Source organism: Hydra vulgaris, chromosome 09 (assembly GCF_038396675.1).
Source record: "Hydra vulgaris chromosome 09, alternate assembly HydraT2T_AEP".
NCBI lineage: Eukaryota > Metazoa > Cnidaria > Hydrozoa > Anthoathecata > Hydridae > Hydra > Hydra vulgaris.
Window position 1 is genome coordinate 51,340,001 of NC_088928.1, and position 23,618 is coordinate 51,363,618.

The following is a 23,618-nucleotide window of genomic DNA, read 5'->3' on the forward strand; positions in this document are numbered from 1 at the left end:
ACTTATCTAACTTTTTTCTTCAACTTGAAGTTTCACCAGCTGGATCATCAGGAAGAGTTACTAAATCTCAAAAAAAATTCAATTTATAGAAAAAAATATTTTACAAGAAGTTATAAATTATTATAAAAATTTTTTTTAAATTACTATATTTTTTTGGTTAACGGGAAGTTACAGAAAGTAATTATTAAATAAATTTCTTTGGAATGGGGATAGTTTAATTTGGTCATTTGTTTTTATAATTTTTTAAGAGGCATTTATTTTCGTGCCTACATTTAGAAATTAATTCAGATTTTTTATTTAATAAATTTTCCTGATTTAAATGAGTAATTATTTCAAATTTTTCTTGCAAACATAGCATACATTTTTTGGAAATGTTATTATAGACAGGGGCAGATTTTTGAATACGATTGTAAATTAAAATTTTTATTTCTTTCTTTTAAATCCCAAATATATTTATATTATAATAATATAAAATATTCAAAAGAGACTATGCTGTCAAAATATATATATATACTATATATATGTATATATTATATAGTATATATATATAGTATATATATATAGTATATATATATATAGTATATACATATATATATAAAATATATATAATTAATTTTTTTATTTTAATTTTATTTAGGTGCCCTAAGAAGTCCCTACGGTCTTATCACAGAGCACCGCGGATGAGCATTTAATCGGAAGTTCACGCCTCCTTTAAAACCGATGTCGCAAAACTTGCCCAGAGGTGGAGTTTGAACCATGGATCCTTTGTTTCTGAGGCAAGTGCACTACCGTTGCACCATGGCTATATATATATATACATATATATATATATATATATATATATATATATATATATATATATATATATATATATATATATATATATATATATATATATATATATATATATATATATATATATATATATATATATACATTTCCTCTTTTCTTTGCTTAAAAAACTGGATTTTTAAAAATTAAAGCACAAATATATTGGAATAGTACTGATATAAAAAAATAGTAAAAACTGTCAAACTATTGCTGTTTATGAATTGTTCAATGTTCATTTTGTTTTAAAAATAATGACAATCGTGTGACATAACAAATTGATAATACTGCACTTATTAATTTAATAAACAAAAGATTTTAAAAAGTCATGGTCACTAAAGTAAATATGGGCATAAAGCAACTGATGCAAATTATCAACCTTTTAAACTCCTCTTCTATAGTCAGAAGAAAAATTGAAAAATACAATATATTTAAACAAAATTTTAATTTATAAAAATTATTACTTAGCATGATGTCCCAGAAAAGCAGCTCAGAAAAACAAAACAACAAACTTTGTAGAAATAGTAAGCAGTATAATTTCTGTTAAAATGTTGTAAAAATAGTTGCTTGAACAAAGTGATGAAATCCTATTGATTCCTATAATAAGGCGTATCACACTAATGCATATCATACTTTTTATTTAGTATTTCATTTTCTATTTATTTTATTAGTTAATATTTCTTATTTCAAGAATGAGTTTAATGGTTTAATACTTTTTTAATTAAAATTTACTAGTTTTTTTTTTTTAACTTTTCCCCTAGTAATATTTGTATAGTTAATGTAACTATGCATAAGTGAATAGTAAATTTGCATTAGGTTTTTTTTGTTTAAATAATTTCTGGCTTTAAATAAAATTTAAATTTCCTGGTGGGAAAAAAAAGGTAATGAGATGTTTTTTAATGTTTTTTTTTACAATCATACCTGTATTAACAAGTCATGCAAGTTTTACTTTCATGCAGTACAAATTTTACTAAAAACTTGTTCTGCAAATGTTTATAACCTCTAATTTTTCTCAAATAAGGGATCATAAACGCCTATAGTAAAAATACCTGGGGGTGGGTGAAGGGGCGAGGTGGGGGCACAATTATATTCTTAAGAGAATTTCACTGTTAAATAAAGAGTCAAATTTAAAATCAAGAATCACTAAAAAATAAAAAAACAATGGTAAGTATATTAATACAATTAATGTAAATTTCATTTATGTGTTCCAATATTAAAAGTTAAACAACTTTTTTTTTGTCAAAATATCTTCCAAAATATTTCACTTTCATTGACGGACTTTAATGTTGGGGCTTCACAATTCCTGAAATTAGTATCACAATGTCCTTTTCCAAATCACTTCAATACATAATCCTTTGGATCAAAACTAATAACTGGTGAACCTTCTAGAAAAATAAACATTAAACTCGACACGGTTTTTATTATCAAAGAGTTTCACAATGAAGACAAGATTATATTCATAGTAGAAAAAAACGCTCGCATTCATCAGTAGAAACAATCAAGGTATTTACAGCATTGCTCAGAGGCTGAAGATCATTAGGAATTTTATTACAGCCACCAGTAGCAAAATAGTCATAAAATCCCTGAACTTTCACATATATTGATAGTTTTTGCTAATTGTCTAATGTCACTGTCTGCAAAGCATGGATCTTGTTCTGCAAACCATTGTGGTTTATCAAAAATTTGCAAACTTTTTATCAAACTATAGTATTTTTTTATGTTTAGTTCATTTTCTTTATCTTAATAACAATTTATGTGCAGCTCTAGTTGCAAACATTCTAGAATCAAGATTTTCACTTAAATTACTAAAAAATTATTGTTAATTAATTTTTGAAACTTTACATATTTGCAGATTGACACTTTTAAATTCCAACTTTTCAGCTGTAAGCTGTGTTTGCGAATAATATTCACCCGCATGATTTCTCATTGATTGAAATACATGGTATTTTAAGGTAATAAACCAATGTACCTCGGATGAAGAAGTTTGTCTATGTAGAACTTTTTAGAAAGATGTTCTAGTTCTATTAAAGCATCTAGCATTTGTCATGTTTAGTACAAAATTGATGTCACTCAATTTCTTTTTAGGGCCTGTGTATTGAGCTCTATCTCCTCCATTATGTTTTAGATCTCATAAAGATTCATTAAAGTGTTGATACAATGCTGCATAGTTATTCCAAACAGCCATTACAGATTGTGTGCTAGACGACACCCATCATATATATATATATATATATATATATATATATATATATATATATATATATATATATATATATATATATATATATATATATATATATATATATATATATATATGTATATATGTATATATGTATATATGTATATATGTTTATATATATATATATGTATATATGTTTATATATATACATGTATATGCTTATATATACATATATGTATATATATGTTTATATATAAATATATATATATATATATATATATATATATATATATATATATATATATATATATATATATATATATATTAGGGTGCATCCAACGCCCCATACATTTAAAAAATGATCTGTCTCTATTCTTAAAACTTTCTATTGGTTCTCAAAAGACACCCTGTTAAATTTTTTTAAAATTGAATGAGATTTAGGGGGGCCACCTCAAGTCTGAAACTTGCAACAAGACCCTAAACAGAAGGAAAAAAAGTTTTTCAAAAGTATGTCATGTTGGGTCTCAAAAGAAGCGAAACTTTATAAAAATTTCAAAAATAGTTATCATTTTTTTGTTAAAAATACCTTGAAAAATTTTTTTGACAAAAACATGAAAAAAAAGGTTTTTTTTAATTTTTTGTTAAAAAATAATAATTTTTATGCAATAAAACTTAGAATAATAATTCTTGTGTAAAATTTTGTTATTTTTGAAATTTTTATAAATTTTTGCTTCTTTTGAGACCCAACATGTCATACTTTTTAAAAAACTTTTTTTCCTTCTGTTTAGGGTCTTGTTGCAAGTTCAGACTTGATGTGGCCCCCCTAAATCTCATTCAATTTTGAAAAAATTTAACAGGGTGTCTTGTGAGAACCAATAGAAAGTTTTAAGAATAGGGACAGATCAATTTTTGAATGTATGGGGCGTTGGATGCACCCTAATATATATATATATATATATATATATATATATATATATATATATATATATATATATATATATATATATATATATATATATATATATATATATATATATATATAGTATATATTTATATATATAAACATAAGTTTTTTAGTTATAACCTTATATATTTATATATATAAGGTTATAACTAAAAAAATGGTAATGACTTCGAAGACAAAGTTATGTAACATACTTTATATTAATTATGGTCGCAATCTTACCTAGTTTGTAGCATTTTCAAATCTTTACAAAACTTGTTTTATTTTGAATTAAAATAATTTTTCGTTACAGAGAAAAATGAAAGAAAAATAAGAAACCCGTTGAGAACGTTTGAACAGCTTCCATTTAAAAAATCTATCTAAAGGGAAAATGTTTACAGTTTAACACTTTCTTGCTCAAAAAACTCCTATTAGCAACATCTATACCATTATTTGGCGTGCTGAAAATAATTCTGGGTACCAGAGAGTCCCTGGAAGTGGTAGAATTATTAAAATAATGCCAAAAAGGAACATCAAAAGACTTAAAACAATGTTTGACCATAAAGATGGCATATTGCAAATACAAGCAGCTCGGAAATTTAAGTGCATCCAAGTATATATCAACAAAACATTAAAAACAAAGTCCTTAATCAGGCTAAAGATGAAGAAGAAGATTCCATTGAGAACTTTTGATCAAATAGAGACAATTCAAACAAAGTTCAGTCAGCTGTATAGAATTTCTGCCAATAAATTGTGGATCCTTGACAAGTTGTACTTCAATTTTCATTATTCAAGTGATTTTTCTCAAACACCAACAAGTGTCAAATTCAACTCCAAAAAAAGAAATTACTCTTTTGGATTTGCTTTTCCGATAATGGAATCTCTAAATAATTATTTAATTATTCTAAATAATTAAATAATTATTCAGAGAAAGCCAATATTCAGAGAAAGTGGCTTTGCAATCAACCAAGAAGTCTATAAAAATGACTGTATCAAGAACAAACTAATTCCATTTATCAAAAAGCATCATTCTGTAGGCCAATACATATTTTGGCCTGATCTGGCATCGCCTCATTACGCAAAATCTGTACAAAACTACATGAATGAGAAAAAGATCATTTTTGTCAAAAGAGAAGATAACCCTGCAAATGTGCCTGAATGTTGTCCGATTGAGGACTTTTTGAGTATTCTCAAAGGAAAAGTGTATTAGAATAATTGGAAAGCTGATAATCTTGAGAAATTGAGCAACAGAATAAAGTATCGCCTTTCTAAAATGGAAGATCTCTTGTAAACTGCCTTTTTGAGTCAACTTGGCGCCGATTAGAGTAATATGTAAATTGTTTGAAAATTTAGATGATTAGATGTAAGATGCAATTGTATGATTCTACAAATAAATTGCCCACCTAAAATACTATTTTTTTCTTTTATAAACTAAGTTTTATCTCATGAATCCAGGAATAAAACATTCTTGTAAATGGCATATTCAAAACTTCCAAGTGTGATTAGCAACGCTCATTCAGCTTATAATAAAAGTATAAAATCATGCAAAATGCGCTCCAGGTTCAATTCCTAATAGAGTCAAATTTTTTTTTTAAATAATATATTTTTCTATTAATTAACTAATTGATGCTAATAAATTAATAATAATAAATATTAATATAATAAAAGACACAGGGGTTAATAAATAGTTAAGTAATTCAGTTAATAAATGACATAAATGCACGTAACATGTCTTGCTTTTAAAGGAATGCGTTGTCATTAATGCTCTTACTCTCGAGTCCTTAATACAAGGGGGGGGGGAGTAAAAAGAAGGGGGTTGGGGGTGTTTGTGAATTTTAGTCTAGATCTAATAAAAGGGGGGGGGGGGGGGGTTGGGATTATAAAATGGGGAGTGGGAATATTTTTATGATTTTAATATAAGTATTTTTTATAAAAAAGTTTAGTTTATAAATCCGAACTAATATTTTTTACAAAATGCCCTTAAACTATTAAATTCTAGCGTGGCTTGCAGTCAAATGCACATTTTCAAACAGCTGTTTTAGCATAATTTATATAGGATTTAATATGCTGAATCGAGATTTACCAGGTCGATGATTTTTAAAGCCTGTTTACACTGAAAGTTTTTGTTTTCATTGATGACTGATGATTTTAAGACCGATTTTCACTGATTTTTTTTTTTAGTTTTGAGATATAAAGCTTTTGCTGAAAACAAAAAAACAAGGGGGGAGGAGGGGATTTTAAGTTTTTAAAGAAATTCTTGAATGAAATATTTTAACTTAAAATTTTTTAATATTTAACATTTGTTTTAAGTCATTTAAATTTTAATTCTTTTTTACTCATTCGGTATGCATAATATATATAAGATTTATTTGCCTTCACTGGCTTCACTTCACTTCTCAAAATAATTGTCATCTACATGTAAAACGTTGCTAAAAATGGGTGCCACAGGCGCCCATGAATTTTTGAGTGTATATATATATATATATATATATATATATATATATATATATATATATATATATATATATATATATACTCAAAAATTGTCTACATGTATATATATATATATATATGTATATATATATATATATATATATATATATATATATATATATATATATATATATATATATATATATATATATATATATATATATATATATATATATATATATGTATATATGTATATATGTGTACATATATACATGTAGACCATTTCAAAATTGTATATAAAAAAAATATTTTTTCATTTATTTTTTTTATATGAAACTTTATTTGGGCTACCCTTTGATCTGATGTGGTTTGTGGTCAGGAAAACTTAAATAATGTGTTTTAGGGACAGTTCAATTTTACTTTTTAACAGGTCCCTATTATTTTGAAAAAAGAAGTTCTTCAAAAGTATGTCATGTTGGGTCTTAAACGTAGCGAAATTATATGAAAATTACAAAAAAATTTGATAATTTCATACTACAATTATTATTTTAGATTTAATTGCACAAAAAACTTTAGTTTTTTAACTAGAAATAAAAAAAGTACATTTTCACAAGTTTTTATTAAAAATGAAAATTTTTTAATATATTTTTTATAAAACAATTATTATTTTTGAAATTTATATATTATTTTGCTTCTTTTGAGTACCAGGTTGACCTACTTTTAAGGAACTTTTTTTTTTAAATTTTAGAACTCCATTGAAAAGTAAACTTAATTGAGCTGTTACTAATTATTGGAATAATGCTTTGAAACTTTAATGATTTACTTTTTTTCATCAATTAACAACATTTAAACATCTAGCCACTTAATTATTAAAAAATATTTTTTTTGAACTGGTCTAGTGTACATATATATACGCATATACATAAACTAGTATTCTTTGCTTTACCAGCAATTTTGCGCTTGCCCGCAAATACAAAATCGTTTTTTTTTAAATGCACCATTTTTTTTTTTGTTCAACAAAAACTATGATGAAAAATCTTAATAACACTATGTATGAATTAGTTTATTTTGAATATACATACATACATACATACATACATACATACATACATACATACATACATACATACATACATACATACATACATACATATATATATATATATATATATATATATATATATGTATATATATACTCAAATATTTTATTATGGTATTCATAAAATTCAAATCCTTGATATAAATAATTATCTTCTGGCCTCCCATCCTTCCTCATAAAACAATAAAATACTTTGCTATGAAAAAACACATGACACAATGTCTGGTTAAATAAATTCTAGTGTTTATCACATAACTCTTTTGCTTTTACTGTAATCTTGTACTAAATGGTTTCAGTGCAATCCTATAAAATCTGCCTTCTTGTTTTCCTATGTACTTTGGTGTCTTCTCATATTTAAAACTAGAAATTTTAAATATAAAAAAAATTCCATGGAGTTATCTATGAATTGTTTTAGTGAATGCAAAATATTTTGGCAAGACATTGTTAATTTCAATATTTTCAGCTTGGTCTTTTAAATAGTTGTTTAATTATATGATAACCCAGTTTTCTTTTAGACTTAGATGAGCTTTCTAAAGCTATAAATGTTCAACTGCTTTTTAAACTTTTTTTCTCAAAAGTGGTCAACACTTCATAATTATTGAATAAGATTTGAAATCTTTTTTCAAAAAGACTTTCTCTTGGCTGTGTTTAACCTCATTGGAATTTTTACTATAATCATAGGTACATAAGTAAAACTAATTGTTCAACAAATCAAGTAATCACTTAAAAAATAACAAATAAAATTAGCTAAATCAACTAAGAGTTTGGTTAGGAAAGAATTATTATATTCAAAAAACAAAGACACAAAAATTAAAACAACATTACCAAGCTTTTTTCTTGGTTTTCGTTTAATTCTCTCATCACTAAGGTAGCAATATTTGTTGGTATCTGTAAATACATACTACCATGAACAAGTTTATGTTTAGATTCAACAACAGGAAATTTTCTAAAAAGTTTAGAATAATCATTATTATGCAACAAATGATAGTTATTGCATTCTATTTTATTTCCAAATATTTCAATAATTGAAAATCAAGTTATTTGAACCTAATTTCAAACTTTTTCCTAATATATCTAATTTAATTGCAATACTGTTTTTTTCTATATTTTATTTTATTATTCAATTATTCATATACAGTAGTAGCCATAAATTAAATTCACCTGCCTGAAATGGTACAAATTGTATTTTGACTGATTTTGGTCTTATCTGCACCAATTATTTTGCACATTTCATGAAGGAATTCCAAGGATAATTGTAGTAGATAATGTAGTAGATAATGACCAGTTAGATATATAGTAGATAATGACCAGTAGATAATGACCAATCTACTGTAGTAGATAATGATCAGTTCACATTTAAAATTTACTTCATTAGATTAATAGAAACATGATTTTTTCATGATAAATATGTTCGTATGTTACTGTTTCTACAGGAAAAATGGGTAAAAAAATGTGATATAACTGATTTTCAAAAAATGTCAGGTTAATAAACTAATAGCTACATCCTCAAATTATAAGGACTGCCACCATAAACAAAAACCAAATGCATACAAAGCTTAATTGCCAAAAGATGGCATTGTTCACAGTTCACATGCATTATCTGCTTGAATATCAATAAATGAAGACAGTGAAGGACTGACATCACCCCAGGAACTGTTAGAAGATCAACCGACTTCAAATTAGTAGCAAGACTTCGGGCACACATAAACTTTTGCAAGAGTCACAAGTATAGATCAGCAGGCTGGTGGGAAGAGTGATGTTCAGTCATAAAAGTAAATTTTAACAGGTTCGTAATTCAGGGACTAAGACATTCTGTAGGAAAGCGTTAGGACCCAAAATGCACCATCAAAACAGTCAAACAACTGCAATCTATAATGGTTTGGGGTGAGATAACTGTCAATGGACAATGTAGACTGAAAAGACAAGGGAGTCAAAGTTAATGCAGCAGAGTATAAAAAGTTCTAGAGAGTAAAATTCAAATTCACATGAACATCAGTGTAACTGTGTTCCAGCAGGACTTGGCTCCATGTCACACAGCATGTTTTATAAAGAAGAGGCTTGCAGACAGTTGTTATGAATTTCTTGCTGACTGGCTTTCAAACTCACCTGACTTAAATGTAATTGAGAACTGTTGGAACTTTATGAAAAAGAAAGATACAGATCACTATTTACAGATTACAGATCACCAACAAGTAAAATTGATCTCAAAAAATATGATGGATCTTGGATTGATGAAATCTCAGCAGAATACTGTAAAATATTGTTCAGAAGTATGTTGGCAAGAATTGAGGTGGTCCTCAAAAACAGAGAATATACTATTGGGTATTGATTGACAATGATAATTGCAGAAGCAGTAACTATATTACTATAAACAGAAAAAAATATTTCTAGTGTATTGTTGCATTATTTTAACAAAAGCTTTAAATAATTTCGACATTTGTGATGGATTTAAATTTATGGCTACTACTATATATATATTTATACTACTATATATATATTTATATATTATATATATTTATACTACTATTTATATATTTATATATATATACATTTATATATATATATACATATATATATATATATATATATATATATATATATATATATATATATATATATATATATATATATATATATATATATATATATACACATTTATATATATATATATATATATATATATATATATATATATATATATATATATATATATATATATATATATATATATATATATATATATATATATATATATATGTATTAGGATGATGAACTTTTTAAATTATTTTTTTAAAAATTATTTCCTGTAGCATTTCCTGTAGCTAATGGATGAACGTTTGCCTATTAATGACTAAAATGACATTTTTTCAATGAAACATTGAAAAAGGTCATGCACAAACCAATTTGAAATGTAATGTAAGCCATTTTAGCATATTATATAACTGTATTAATAATATTTATATATACACATTATAAGTCATCAAACTGACTTGTGCAATAATTTATGTACTAGAGAATTGTTTATAAGTCTCAAGAATAACGTAGAACGATGCGTGCTGTCCAACCAGACAGTGACACCACGATGATGTAAGGAAGACAATATTTAGTTCAATAAGAGTTCTTTTAACACAAAGAAGAACAAGGAAACCTGGACAATGACTTTGTCCAGGTTTTCTTGTTCACAAGACAGCATGGCAATTTCTTGTGCATACTTAAGTGAATAGAATCCCATGTTCCAGGAAAAACATAGTATTGGGTTCTTTTCTTGAATCCACTTAAAAAAAAAAAGGAGATCAGTTTAAATGCTGTGGAGCTCAAAGTCCTATGGAGCAAAATATTGAACTTCCCAAATGTATCTGATCAAGCCATTTGTGCAAAACTAGCAAAACTTCTGAAAGACTATGAGCGCTGTAGAAAGAAACAAAACTTTGATGCATTAAATGAACTGTTTGACATAACTAAGGCGAAAAGCAAATGGATGCACAAAAAATCCACACATCTAAGCAAAAGAAGGTGATGAAAGCGACTGTGTCAACACTTGTCAGCTCAGTGGCACTTGATTGGTCATAAGGAAGAAGGGACTCTGACTCAACCAACAACAGCAAAGACAGCCTCTGGGATAGTGAGAATGTAGCATCAACAAGCACAAGAAAACATAACCTAATGCATATATACAAACAAGAAACGAGGCATTGTTTGGCAGCACCAAATATTCAATAAGCAAGGTTACCACTAACTCAAGTTCATCAGTTGCAACACCATGCCTTGGATCGCATTCTTCACATTGACATTAACAATGAGCTCCTAGGGTCAACTGAATCACAAAACATTGAGTACCTCTTTGTGCTAGATTTGGTGAGTAATTATGGTAATTGAAAGCTGCTTTCTACAACGGTAAAACTGAGATCAAGGAGACTGGAGAGATGACATGTAGGTTCTCTACCACTTAAATTGTGTCTTCCATTACCACACTGAGAGGAACGAGATTACCTTTGTGATGTTTCAACAGATTCTAAACATCAACAATGCATGCTGGAACTCTGATCCCATTCTAGCCAATCTTGCGTTTATTCTGATCTTTGAAACCTGGAACAAACTACATAAAATCTGTTCATGGGCCAACCATTGGTTCAGCAGTCAATTGTTCCGCGCTGAAGATTTTGATGAACTATCTGCTTACAGTGACCTCAAAAAAAAGGCAATATAATATATATATATATATATATATATATATATATATATATATATATATATATATATATATATATATATATATATATATATATATATATATTATATATTGCCATATTTCAAGATAACTCCATGCCTATTTTTATTATAACATTTACACTGAAGGGAGGATTTTACCAAATTATCTTGCATTTATGATTGTTATGTGCTAGTTTTATAATTGGATGGTATGCAAGTTCACAATCGTATCCAGATTTTTACAAAGTTTATTGATAAGGAAGACTTTTTTTAAAAATAGCTTCACTTGAACCCCTACGGAAATAATCCATGGAATTCCATGGGTTTTCCATGGAATTCCGTAGAATTCTATGAAAATTCCATGGAATTCTATGGTTTTTCCATGGAAATATGCATAGCACCTTGGGTTTTACAAATGCGCAATTAAAATTTTTAAAGATGTCGTATATTGAGTTTAATCATGGAAAGTAAAATAGTTTTCATTATTAAAGTTTGATAAGCATAAGAAAAGAAGTCTTATATATCAAACACGAATTAAATCATGAAAATCAAGCTAAAATCTCTTCAATAAGAAATTGATGGGTTTGTTGATAATTTGTATTTTTCGGTGTAATTTCTTTTGCATTATCATATGTTACATATGATAATGCAAAAGAAATTACACCGAAAGGTACAAATTATCAACAAACCCATCGATTTCTGTTTGAAAAGATTTTAGTTTGATTTTATTATTAATAGAATTATTATAATATGTGAATTATGTAATAGTTTGTGAAAACTTTTTAAATTTTACTTTATTATTTTATTTAAATTACTTCATTATAAGCAGAAAGGTTTGAGTGGCAATATAAATAATGCTATACATCATTTGTATCATTTATGACATTGTTGGTTTTATATGAACTTAATATTTTTTCAAATAATTTAAAAGCTGTCTAATTAAAATGATGAATTGTGTACAAATTAACCGGAAAAGATATAAGCGTTATCTTTGGGATACAACTTGTAATGATGTTCCAAGAACAACTGAGTGGAGAAGGAAAGCTAAGGTAAAGTTTTTAAAGGGAAGTTATTTGATGTCCAAGATTTAACTTCACAGTCAAATGTAAACATATAAATAATACATTCTTATTTTGTATAGTTGTTTTTATTTGTTTATATTTAACTAATTAAAAGTGTTTGTCTAAAGTAAAAATAAATCAATTTATGCATTAACTTTTATATATATTAGGTTTTTATTAGGGCCCTTTGAATCAATTTGAAGTGTCACTTTGATTCGAGATTTGATTCTGAAAAAATGATTAGAGATTTTCAAATCTTTTTTTTTTTGTGAGTGTTTATAATTTTATACTTTATAATTTTATCTAAATTCTTGCATTATAAGCAGGCAGGTTTGACTGGTGATGGAAATAATATTTTACAACCTTCAGATAGTTCAGACGAAGAAGAAGTAAGCTTTTTTTAATTTCCATCTATAAGTAATAATTATTCTGTTCCTGTCTTGTTCTATATAAATGTTACCAACATGCAGATTACATTTATATATGTGCATAAATCTTTTTTTTTTAACTTTATGATTTTATTTAAATTACTACATTAAAGCAGGCAGGTTTGACTGACAATGTAACTGATGTTGTGCATCAAAAAGATAGCTCAGACGAAGAGGTAAGTTTTTTTTTTTAATACAATTTATTAGTTATACTTTATTTGTTACTGCCTTGTATATAAATGTTACTCACATGCAGGTAACATTTTTATATGTAAAAGTCTGTGCATAAATATTTTTTTCATTTAACTTAAACGTTTTATTCAAATTACTACATTGTAAGCAGGAAGGTATGACTGACAATATAAATGATGTTTTACACCATGCAGATAGCTTGGATGAGGAAGAGGTATGAATCTTATAATTATTATTTATAAATTAAAATATATTCATTTCTGCTTTTTTCTATATAAATGTTACCTGCATGCTGGTAACATTTATATAGAACACTCAAATGGTTGTGTGTTAATGCATAATTATAAAGTAAATTATAATAGATAATATTTATAGGTATAATTAATTTAAAAATAAAGAAAATTAATTTGTATGTATATATTAATTTTATGATGTATTGTCTAGACTGGTGAATCGGATAATAATGATAACTCTGGTGAAAACCATAATGAATATCATGGTAATTTGTTTGACAATCCTCTGTATGAAGAAAAAATGTTACCTGATTCTGCAATTACAGTTGGAAGTGCAATCGCACTTATAATGGCCTTTGTTTTGCGGCATAGCTTGACGAAACTTGCTTTGGATGATTTGCTCAGCCTTTTGCATATTTTTATACCTAATTTATTGTTACCAAAAACTAGATATTTGTTTAATAAAATGTTTGGTGCCTGCCAAGGCAAATTGGAACAACATTTCTATTGTAATAAATGATCTACTTGTACATATTTGGGTACCACTGTAAGTGATTTTGATGTTTGTCCAGTTTGTGAAACTGATGTACAAAACAGTTTGAATAGAGATTTTTTTATTGTGCTGCCACTTGAACATCAGTTACGCAAAATGTTAAAAAGTAGTAATTTATTTGACCTTATTCAGTATCGTTTTGATCGTAGTAAATATAATGCCGAAAACATTGAGGACATTTATGATGGATTTTCATATAAATCTATTGCAGAATTGCAACAGACAATAAATATGTCACTAACATGGAATTGTGATGGAGCAAGTGCTTTCAAATCATCTTCAAAAAGTATTTGGCCTTTGCAATGTGTTATTAATGAGTTGCCTTTTAATATTCGAAGGAAGCATGTGTTATTAACTGGTTTATGGTTTGGTGCTAAGCCAAAAATAAACACTTTTTTAAAGGTGTTTGTCGAGGAATGTTCAAAATTAGCAAATACTGGTTTTTTGTGGTTTAGTAAATCTCAGAATAAAAATATATTAAGCAAGGTTTATTGTTTAGTATGTTCTTGTGATTCTGCTGCAAGGTGTGTTTTGCAGAACATTAAACAATTTAATGGAAAATACGGATGTGCATGGTGTTTAAATCCAGGTATTGCAATTAATAACATTAATGGTGGACCTCCAAAACGTGTTTTTGATGATCAATTATATCCAAGCAGAACTTTAGATGGATTTGTTGATGATGTGAGGTATCTTGTAGAAAATGGAGTTATAAGAAATGGTGTAAAGGGTGCGAGTCCATTGTTACTGATTCCTTATTTTAATATAATTGACGGATTTGTTGTTGATTACATGCACTGTGTTTTGCTTGGAGTTGCAAGACACATGAGCGTCTTGTGGTTTGAAAAGACCAATGAGCCATGGTATTTTGGCAATAAAATTAGCACTATGAATAAAATGATGCTAAAAATAAAACCACCAAGTAATATTACAAGAGCACCAAGATCTTTACATGAAAGAGCACAGTGGAAAGCCTCAGAATGGCGTAACTGGTTGTTATTTTATTCTTCATTTGTTTTACATGGTGTTCTGCCACAAGTTTATTATAATCATTTTTTGTTACTAGTGGAAAGTATTTACATATTTTCAAGTGAAAGTATTAGTCATGCAGATCTAGATCGAGCTGAAAATCAATTGCACGTGTTTGTGTCAGATTTTAGTGCTATATATGCCATTGATTATATGACTTATAATATTCATTTGTTACAGCATATTTCTTCTACTGTTCGTGAGTGGGGTCCATTATGGGGCATTTCTAACTTCATGTTTGAAAACAGCAATGGTTTTTTGTTGGACCTTTTTAAGGGTACACAAAGCATACCACTTCAGATATGTCATACCTTTACGCTTTACAGAAATTTGCCAATTATAGGTGCTAAATATTTAAGTACTGTACCGGAATCTGTTTTAAAATTTTTAGTAAATGTTTATCTAGAACAAACACATCTGGAAAAGCTGTTAGCACAGAAAATGTAAAATATTTTGGTGCACCAAAGTATAAGTTTTTAGCCAATGCTAAAAAACATGCTTTAGAGATAATTTTGCCTAATGTAGTTCCAGATCAGTTAGCTTTTTTTAAAAGAGCAGTTGTTAATGGCCAAATGGTGCATAGTCAGCAGTATGTTAGGAGTTGTAGTAGAATTAATTACTGTGCACTTGTGCGAGATAATATACTCTGTCTTGTTAGCTCATTTGTTATTGTTAACAATGAGTGTTATGTACTCTTGATTAAACTCACTACAGGGAGATGTGCATTTCTGACATATTATGACAACTACTGGTTCTAACAGTAACGCTTTGGTAGCCATGCTTGCTAATGAAATTCAGCAAAAGTGTTTATTTTTACCTTTAAATGTGTTTTCTCTTGTAACATCTTATGTTTGCTTCCTGCCCAACCAATGGGAAATTGACTAAATAGTTCTAAATTCCATTTTATTTAATCTGTTTGTATAAATTTGATGCTTTCTTTATTTACTTGAATGTAAATTGTGTTTGTTTTTATTATGCATCATGTATCTTATTCTAGCTATCCTAAATATTATATATAATTTTAAGGTTTGTTGAGTTTATAAAAATGTTTCATTTAAAAAATCATTGTTATTATTATTACAAGGTATTTTTTATAATCAATTTCTATAACCAATTTTTCTAAAATTATTTTCTTTATTTAATTATAACAAATTATTATTTCTTTTATAGTTAATAATAATAGAAATAAAGATGATATCATATATTTACATTTGGTATTGTTTATTTATTTTGCTCAGTGTCAGGCCAGATAGGTGTTGTCATACCCCTTCTCCCCCCAAAGTTAATTTTAAACAATTTGATAAATTGGATAATAAGGAATTTTAGAATTGGAAAAATTTAATTATTCGAGGCAGGAAAAAGGTACCAAGTTTTAGTTTTTAGTTCAAGTCTTCTAAGGCTTGGTACCTTTTTCTGTGAGGCACCTCATTTATGTTTATTTAAGAGCAAAATAAATAGTAATTATTATTATTACAAAATAAATAGTTATTATTACTAAAAAAACCAGTTACAACTTATTTGACATATTAGTAATATGTCAAATAAGTTGTAACTATTTTTTTTAAGTAAAGTGCTAGTTAGTTTTTTAAAAGTTGTTTTTATTTATATTTTGTGTGAAAAGTGTCCCAACAAATTTTTTTTTATAGTTGTTATAAAATATATTAATTCCTGACTTGAAGATGAGTTACGCTTTGGTGTTTTGGGTGAACAGCCAGCAAACTTCAATTGTGCCTTCAATTGCTTGAAATGACAACCTATCATCAATCAATGATCAGCTATTTTAAAGAAAAGTTTTAAAAATTCAATGGGAAATATCCTAATTTTGGTAAAAAATCACATTTGATCGGCAAGTTTTGAAAAATTATTTCGAGCGCTGTTGTACAGTTTCTGTTTGTGTACTATTGTGTATGTATCACATCTCTTGATTATGAATAGAATATACTATCAAAAAATGAAATATCAACATTAACACACTTATTGCAAATGTCTAATTGTTTTCTAATTAATAATCTCAGACGGAAGATTATGCAGCAAAATCCTTTGACAAAAGGATTTTATCAGCTATTTCAAGCAATTGTTATAATGAAAATAAAATGGATAGCGAAAACCTGCATAAAATGCCCTGGTTTTCACAATCACAAACTGTTACAGCTATGTTAAAATTTCCAAGTCTTCAAGTTGTTCGAAGTGCAAGCTATTGGCTTCCACTGTACAAAAATATCGTGATGGTAATGTTTAACCTTTTCATTATTAGTTAACGGATTTTTGTTAATTGCTTTATAATATTTCCTCTTGTTTATAGTATTTTATTTTATTATTAATTTAATCAAAACAAACAGAATTTGAATTATTGGGTAGTTTAAAAAATTGTTTAATTTAAATTATTTAACATATATACAAATTCAACATAATCAGCTAATACACCTCATTTTGATTAAATTGATAATTGACACTATTTGAATCATTTAAATTTGTGCAATTAATAATTTATTAGATATATCTAAATATCAGAATGTTTATACACTACAGAAATTGCTGCTATGACTATACAGGCAGAAGAACATGCTCATTTTAAAATAGAATATGAAGGAATGAAACAAATAGTATGTAAATTGAATGATGGTAAGTTTAGCTTCTTTGCACTTTTGACAAAAACGTTTTTAAAATGTGCTTATATATGTTTTCTTAGCTCAGTTATGTAAAGTTTATGTATTATATGAGATATTTGGAAAATGCTTATGATTTATATATATATATATATATATATATATATATATATATATATATATATATATATATATATATATATATATATATATATATATATATATATATACAGTATTGGCCATTAATAACAATCCACCATGATTTTTTTGATATTATTCGACTTTGATTGATAATAAATCAATGATTGTTTGACTCATTTCAAATAAAAAATGTGTAAATTGATGAGAATCATATTTTCTTTTAAATAAATATAAATACTCATAAAAGTATCAATCGATGCGCTAATCATCTGGTTTTTTTGAACACATACCTCATATTCTAAAATAATTATAATGGCCAAAATTAACTATCCACTCTATTATTTCAAAATTCCTTCAAAATTGTGTTTGTCTTTGAGTAAAACTTTGAAGTTATTTGCAAATTAATAATTATTGTTAGAGAATTTCTTTTAAAAATTGTTATAAATATTTAAAAAGTTTGTGTAAATGAAATATAAAATTTACCATCTAATTAGCAACTACAACATTTCAGCAATAAAAAAAATCAAAATGACTAGAAAAACTATTGATAATATGACAAAATGTAAAATCATAGCTATGAATGAACAAAACATCTCAATGAGAAAAATTGCAAAACATTTAAACACAACACATCCAACTGTTAGCAGAATAATCAACCGATATCATGAATACAATACAATTGAAATTATTCCGCGTCCTGGAAGACCCAGCATTTCAAATGAAAGAAATAAAAGTTCACTTATTCGCATAGTGAAAAAAAATAGAAAGTTATCATCTACTGATCTCAGTCGAAAATGGCAGAAAGCTTCTTGTGTTGTTGCTAGTGCTCGAACAATTAGAAGAGTACTACAAAAACATAATTACATGTGGCGAGCTGCTTGCAAAAAACCCTGTCTATCAAAAAAACATCAGAAAGCAAGGAAAAACTGGTGCTTAGCTCATAAAATTTGGTCTAAGAGCATGTGGCACAACGTTCTTTTCAGCGATGAAATGAACATTGAGGTTGATTCAAGAAAAAACCGAGTAATGCTGAGAAGAATGCCACATGAAAGAATGCGCCCAGATTGTTCTATGTATAGAAAAAAACAAGGTAGTGGCAGTATAAGCATCTGGGCCTGCACTATGAAGGTGTCGGAACTATGAAGGTGTCGGTTGCTTCAAACTATTTGATGGCAGGCTTGATTCTCAAAGATATTTAGACATATTGGATAATTATTTGATGCCTTCTATTGACATTTTCCAAAAAGACATGGGAATTATCTTCCAAAAAGATAATGCTCCATGTCATACTGCTAAGATTTGCAAGCAATGGTTTGAAGAAAACAACATTAAAGTCATGTCTTGGCCTGCCAATAGTCCAGATCTCAATTGCATAGAGAATTTGTGGTCTTGGTTAGACCACAATCTTGGTAAAATTAAAATAAAAGATCTCAACCAGCTGAAAGAAGAAGTAATAAAATTAGTAAATAATGTTCCAAAAGATATTACTAAGAATTTAGTGAATTTCATGCCGAAAAGCTAAAGGATTGTCAACAAAATATTAATTTTGTTTTTTTTTCATTTTTTGTGTATTATAATTTTTTTTTGTTCTTGTAGTTAGTTAATTTTGTTGATGTGGTTTGTTTATTTTGGCCACTTTTTTTTTTTGATACATATGAACACTTGTTTTCATTTCAATATTTCAGTTTTTAATTTTTTTAATTTATTATTACTTTATAATAAATTTATATAGTAATTATTTGATTTATTTGAATAAAAAAAAATTGAAGAAAAAATCTCATTTAATTTTTAAAATATGTAATTTCAAACTTATATCCATACTACAATAACATGATGGAATGTTATTAATGGCCACTACTGTATATATATATATATATATATATATATATATATATATATATATATATATATATATATATATATATATATATATATATATATATATATATATATATCTATATATATATATATATATATATATATATATATATATATATATATATATATATATATATATATATATATATATATATATATATATATATATGCTACATGTATTTCCTTTTTCAATTTTTGTTGTTATAGATTTACCAAAGATGTTTGGGTTCATGCAACAAAGCCTAACATCGGCTCTGACCCAATCTAGTTCAGAGTGTTTAGACAATGCGTCTTCTATTGCTTCAACCCAAATAGCAAGTTTTGCTGCAAGTACAACAACGCTAAGTAGATCTATGGACAAACCATCAGCAAATCAGCAAAGTAAGAATTTTTTTAAAATTTGTCTAATTCAAGAAAATTCAAGAAAATGTTTTTTGCCTTTTGTTATTATTAGTTAAGTGTTAATTCTATCAATTCATGTTTTGCCAAAAAGATCCATACTATAGATTAAGTCGCTATTTGCCATACTTTGAATTAAGTCCCTATTTTCAATTCCCTATCGTTGTGTTGATTAAGATGATTTTCGGTTAAAAAATAAAAGTATATTTCTTTGCTTTATCTAAATCTACTTTGCTATTAGGGTTATATTTTGTTTACCTGTACCTTTGGAAATAAATCAACTTTGTCATTAGAGTTATATTTAGTTTAACTTTACTTTTAGAAATAAACCTATAATTGCTTTATTAGAGAATCAACAATTTATTGTGAATTCACCATCTCCATCAAGTGCTGTGCAGAATGTCACTGGGGTTCAACAAGTTGATGAGGTATAAATATAAATTATGGTACTGGTTTTAGTTTGATTTATTTAATTATTAATTATTTACTACTACTATTTAATAGTATTATTGTTCATTATTAGAGTTCAGGCTGTTTTGTTAAAATTTGAAAATTGCTGAAAACTCTTGTAGCCTTGTCTTAACCTAACTGTTAAGGTTAGGTTATGACAAGAGTGCCTATATAAGAGCTTTATATTTTGTGCATCCTTTTTTAAAAGGGTTAATGATTAATCGGCATTGAAAAAAATTCGGCTTTTGCATCTACATTGCTGATCTATTAAGTTTGACACTTTTTTCAAGTAGATACATCAGAAAGAGAAAACATTTGTATTTGTCAAATGCTAGTATGATCAACATTAGATCAACATGCTTAATCGTATCTAGTTGCCCTATGTGCAAATTTTGGATTTTGGTATATTTTAACCAATCAAAATTAGTTTTGCATGATTGTTGCAAGTTTTACATATTATAACTTTTTAGTTTGATCTGGGGTTTGGTGTGAAAGTATCAAAAAAAAAGCTTTCAATGATTAGTTTGACAAGATCAACTCATCTCGCTAGGCTACTCATGGAATTGATATTCACCCAAGAGGAGATGGCACAGAGTTCTGTAACAGGTCGTGTTGGTAACCCTTTAAAAGTAGCAAAGCCAGCATTGGATCCCTCGAAAGTTTCTGCCCTTTTGGGTAAGATTGTTTTAAATTTTAAAATAATCTATTTGTAAAAAATAATTTCTGCATCATTTTTTTAATTGGCATTGCTAAACGTTACGTTTTTATGCCATTGTACAATGCGTTACTTCATGTATTAAAAGTTATGTTTTTTCTGTTTTGTTATGTACCATTTGTTCACAAACAATTTTCTGGAACCAAAAACCGGTTGATAAAGCAATCAATGGCTGAAAAGCTGCAAGAAGTAGGAGGGAAATTTCGAAGGAAGCAAATCAAAGGAAATAACATAAATGAAAATGAGCCAGAGGATTTTTTGTTTTCATAAACTTTTTCAATAATGTTTTGTGTGTGCACTGTCAGTACATAGTCAGCCGCCAATTAAATACAAAGTAATATATTACCTTATATATTAACGTTATAATTTAAAGCACTAATCGATATATTGCTTTGTAATCGGTGGATGACTATGTGCCGACAGTAACTGTCAGTATGTAAATGTACTGTTAGTATATATATTTTTTTCATTTTAATTTGTTGAAGCCTGAGTTATCAGATTTATATATACTATTTTTATGCAATAAAACTAGTAAAATTTATATATAAAAATTAATTTTTAAACATAAATAAAAACATTTATATGTTTAATATTTAAAAATATTAAACATGTAAATTGTTATACTTTCTTTAAAATTGTTTTCTTGATCTATTTCAATTGTTTTTTCAATGTATATCACTCATGATAATATGATATTACTTCTAGTTTATTGTTACATTTATTTTCAGTATGCTTATACATATGCATGTATTAAATCTTGTGGTGAAGTCAAATTTTAATGTTTTAGGTACACTATAACTATTACTTTTCAAAGATTTGTAGAATTCAACAAGATTTAAATTTTATTTTGATTATTGCTTTCGTTGCGCGAAAGCGATCCATAGATTAGGAGAACTCAATAATATATTAGCGAGTTGCATGATAAATTTTGCGCTTGAAGGTTTTTATGGCAATAACATAATATTTCAAAAAACGTTCAAAAAACAAAACATGCCATTTTACCATGGAAAAACCATGAAATTTCGATTGGAATTTGAAACACCTTTCCATAGAAAACTCATGGAATTTCCACAGAAAACCCATGGAATTTCCACAGAAAACCCATGGAATTTCCACAGAAAACCCATGGAATTTCCACAAAAAACCCATGGAATTTCCATGGAATTTCCATGGAAAACCCATGGAATTCCATGGAAACAGGTTCCAAATACCCATGGTTTTTCCATGGGTTTTTTCATGGATTTTCCATGGAAATTTTCCGTATGGGAATATGCGAATGACTATCTTAGTTCCATAGAACAAGAACATGGTGAAATCGAATAAACCTTTTTTTTAATCCAAGCAGTTCCATTGCTAAATAGTAATAATTTTCTTGCTGTATGAACTTCTTTTGTTTTTGCTGTATGAAATTCTTTTGTTCAGAATTTATTGTTACGTGTTGTTCTGCAAATTTATTGTGTTGCTTAGAATATTTTTATCAATTAATGGATAAAAATTATAAATTTCAAAGACTAAAAACTCACAGAATGGCTTTTCTTTAATGGTTTGAAACCAATGTATAAAATTTTGAGTGTTTTGCCATTGATTCAAAAATAGTTTATTTTTTTAGCCTAGAATAAATATTATACAAAATATATTTTAGAGTTCTTCCAACCTCATTTATCGGCAGGATTTATAAGTCTAACAGAAGGTTTGTTTAGGAAGTTTTCTTTGTGATCTTTTTGAGTTATAAAACAATCAGAAGTTAATTTCGAAGCAATCACTGTTAATTTTGAAGCAAACACTGTTAATTTCGAAACAATCACTGTTAATTTTGAAACAATTACTGTTAATTTCGATTTTATTATAGACATCATGGTTAATTAAGATTATATGTTAATATAATATTAAATTATATATAAGATTATATTAACACTATTTAGTGTTAATATAATATTCGGTTGAATTGATTTTTAGATTTATACATGTTCAAGGTTTTGTCAGCTAGAGTTAAAGTTTTTTTTGAAGTTTGAAAAGATTTTATATTATTTGTGATTTTTTTTCTTGGAAAACGTTGCTGATATTATGGACTTGGTTTTAACAAGGTTTATTGGATTGTTTTCAAATGGACACATTTCTTTTATTTGCAGAGGACAAAGAAAAGTTAATACTGTACATTATGTCTATTATGTATGTATGTATGTATTATGTATTATGTATGTATGTATGTATGTATGTATGTATGTATGTATGTATGTATGTA

The 23,618-nt window shown here is 26.9% G+C and overlaps 2 protein-coding genes across 2 annotated transcripts in view; one reads left to right on the forward strand and one right to left on the reverse strand.

Moving 5' to 3' along the window:
- Window positions 1-23,618, reverse strand: part of LOC100202750 (AP-5 complex subunit mu-1) — a 59,597-nt gene that overhangs the window by 35,600 nt on the left and 379 nt on the right. Inside the window, exon 2 of the mRNA XM_065806006.1 lies at window positions 8,308-8,428. Within this exon, the coding sequence (XP_065662078.1) occupies window positions 8,308-8,428 (121 nt within the window). The remainder of the gene's footprint in view (window positions 1-8,307; window positions 8,429-23,618) is intronic.
- On the forward strand, window positions 17,330-21,739 carry LOC136084853 (uncharacterized). Its single transcript, XM_065806008.1, has 5 exons — window positions 17,330-17,415; window positions 17,717-17,809; window positions 20,020-20,193; window positions 20,560-20,639; window positions 21,132-21,739. The coding sequence occupies exons 2-5, from the start codon at window positions 17,728-17,730 to the stop codon at window positions 21,372-21,374; spliced, it is 579 nt and encodes a 192-aa protein (XP_065662080.1). The 5' UTR covers window positions 17,330-17,415; window positions 17,717-17,727; the 3' UTR covers window positions 21,375-21,739.

Bases quoted from the DNA above. Each gene is read 5' to 3' on its own strand.
- LOC136084853 (XM_065806008.1), top strand. From the start codon at position 17,728: ATGACTATACAGGCAGAAGAACATGCTCATTTTAAAATAGAATATGAA. The intron at 17,810-20,019 runs GTAAGTTTAGCT...TTGTTGTTATAG, and splicing joins AGTATGTAAATTGAATGATG to ATTTACCAAAGATGTTTGGG. The intron at 20,640-21,131 runs GTATAAATATAA...ATAACTTTTTAG, and splicing joins GGGTTCAACAAGTTGATGAG to TTTGATCTGGGGTTTGGTGT.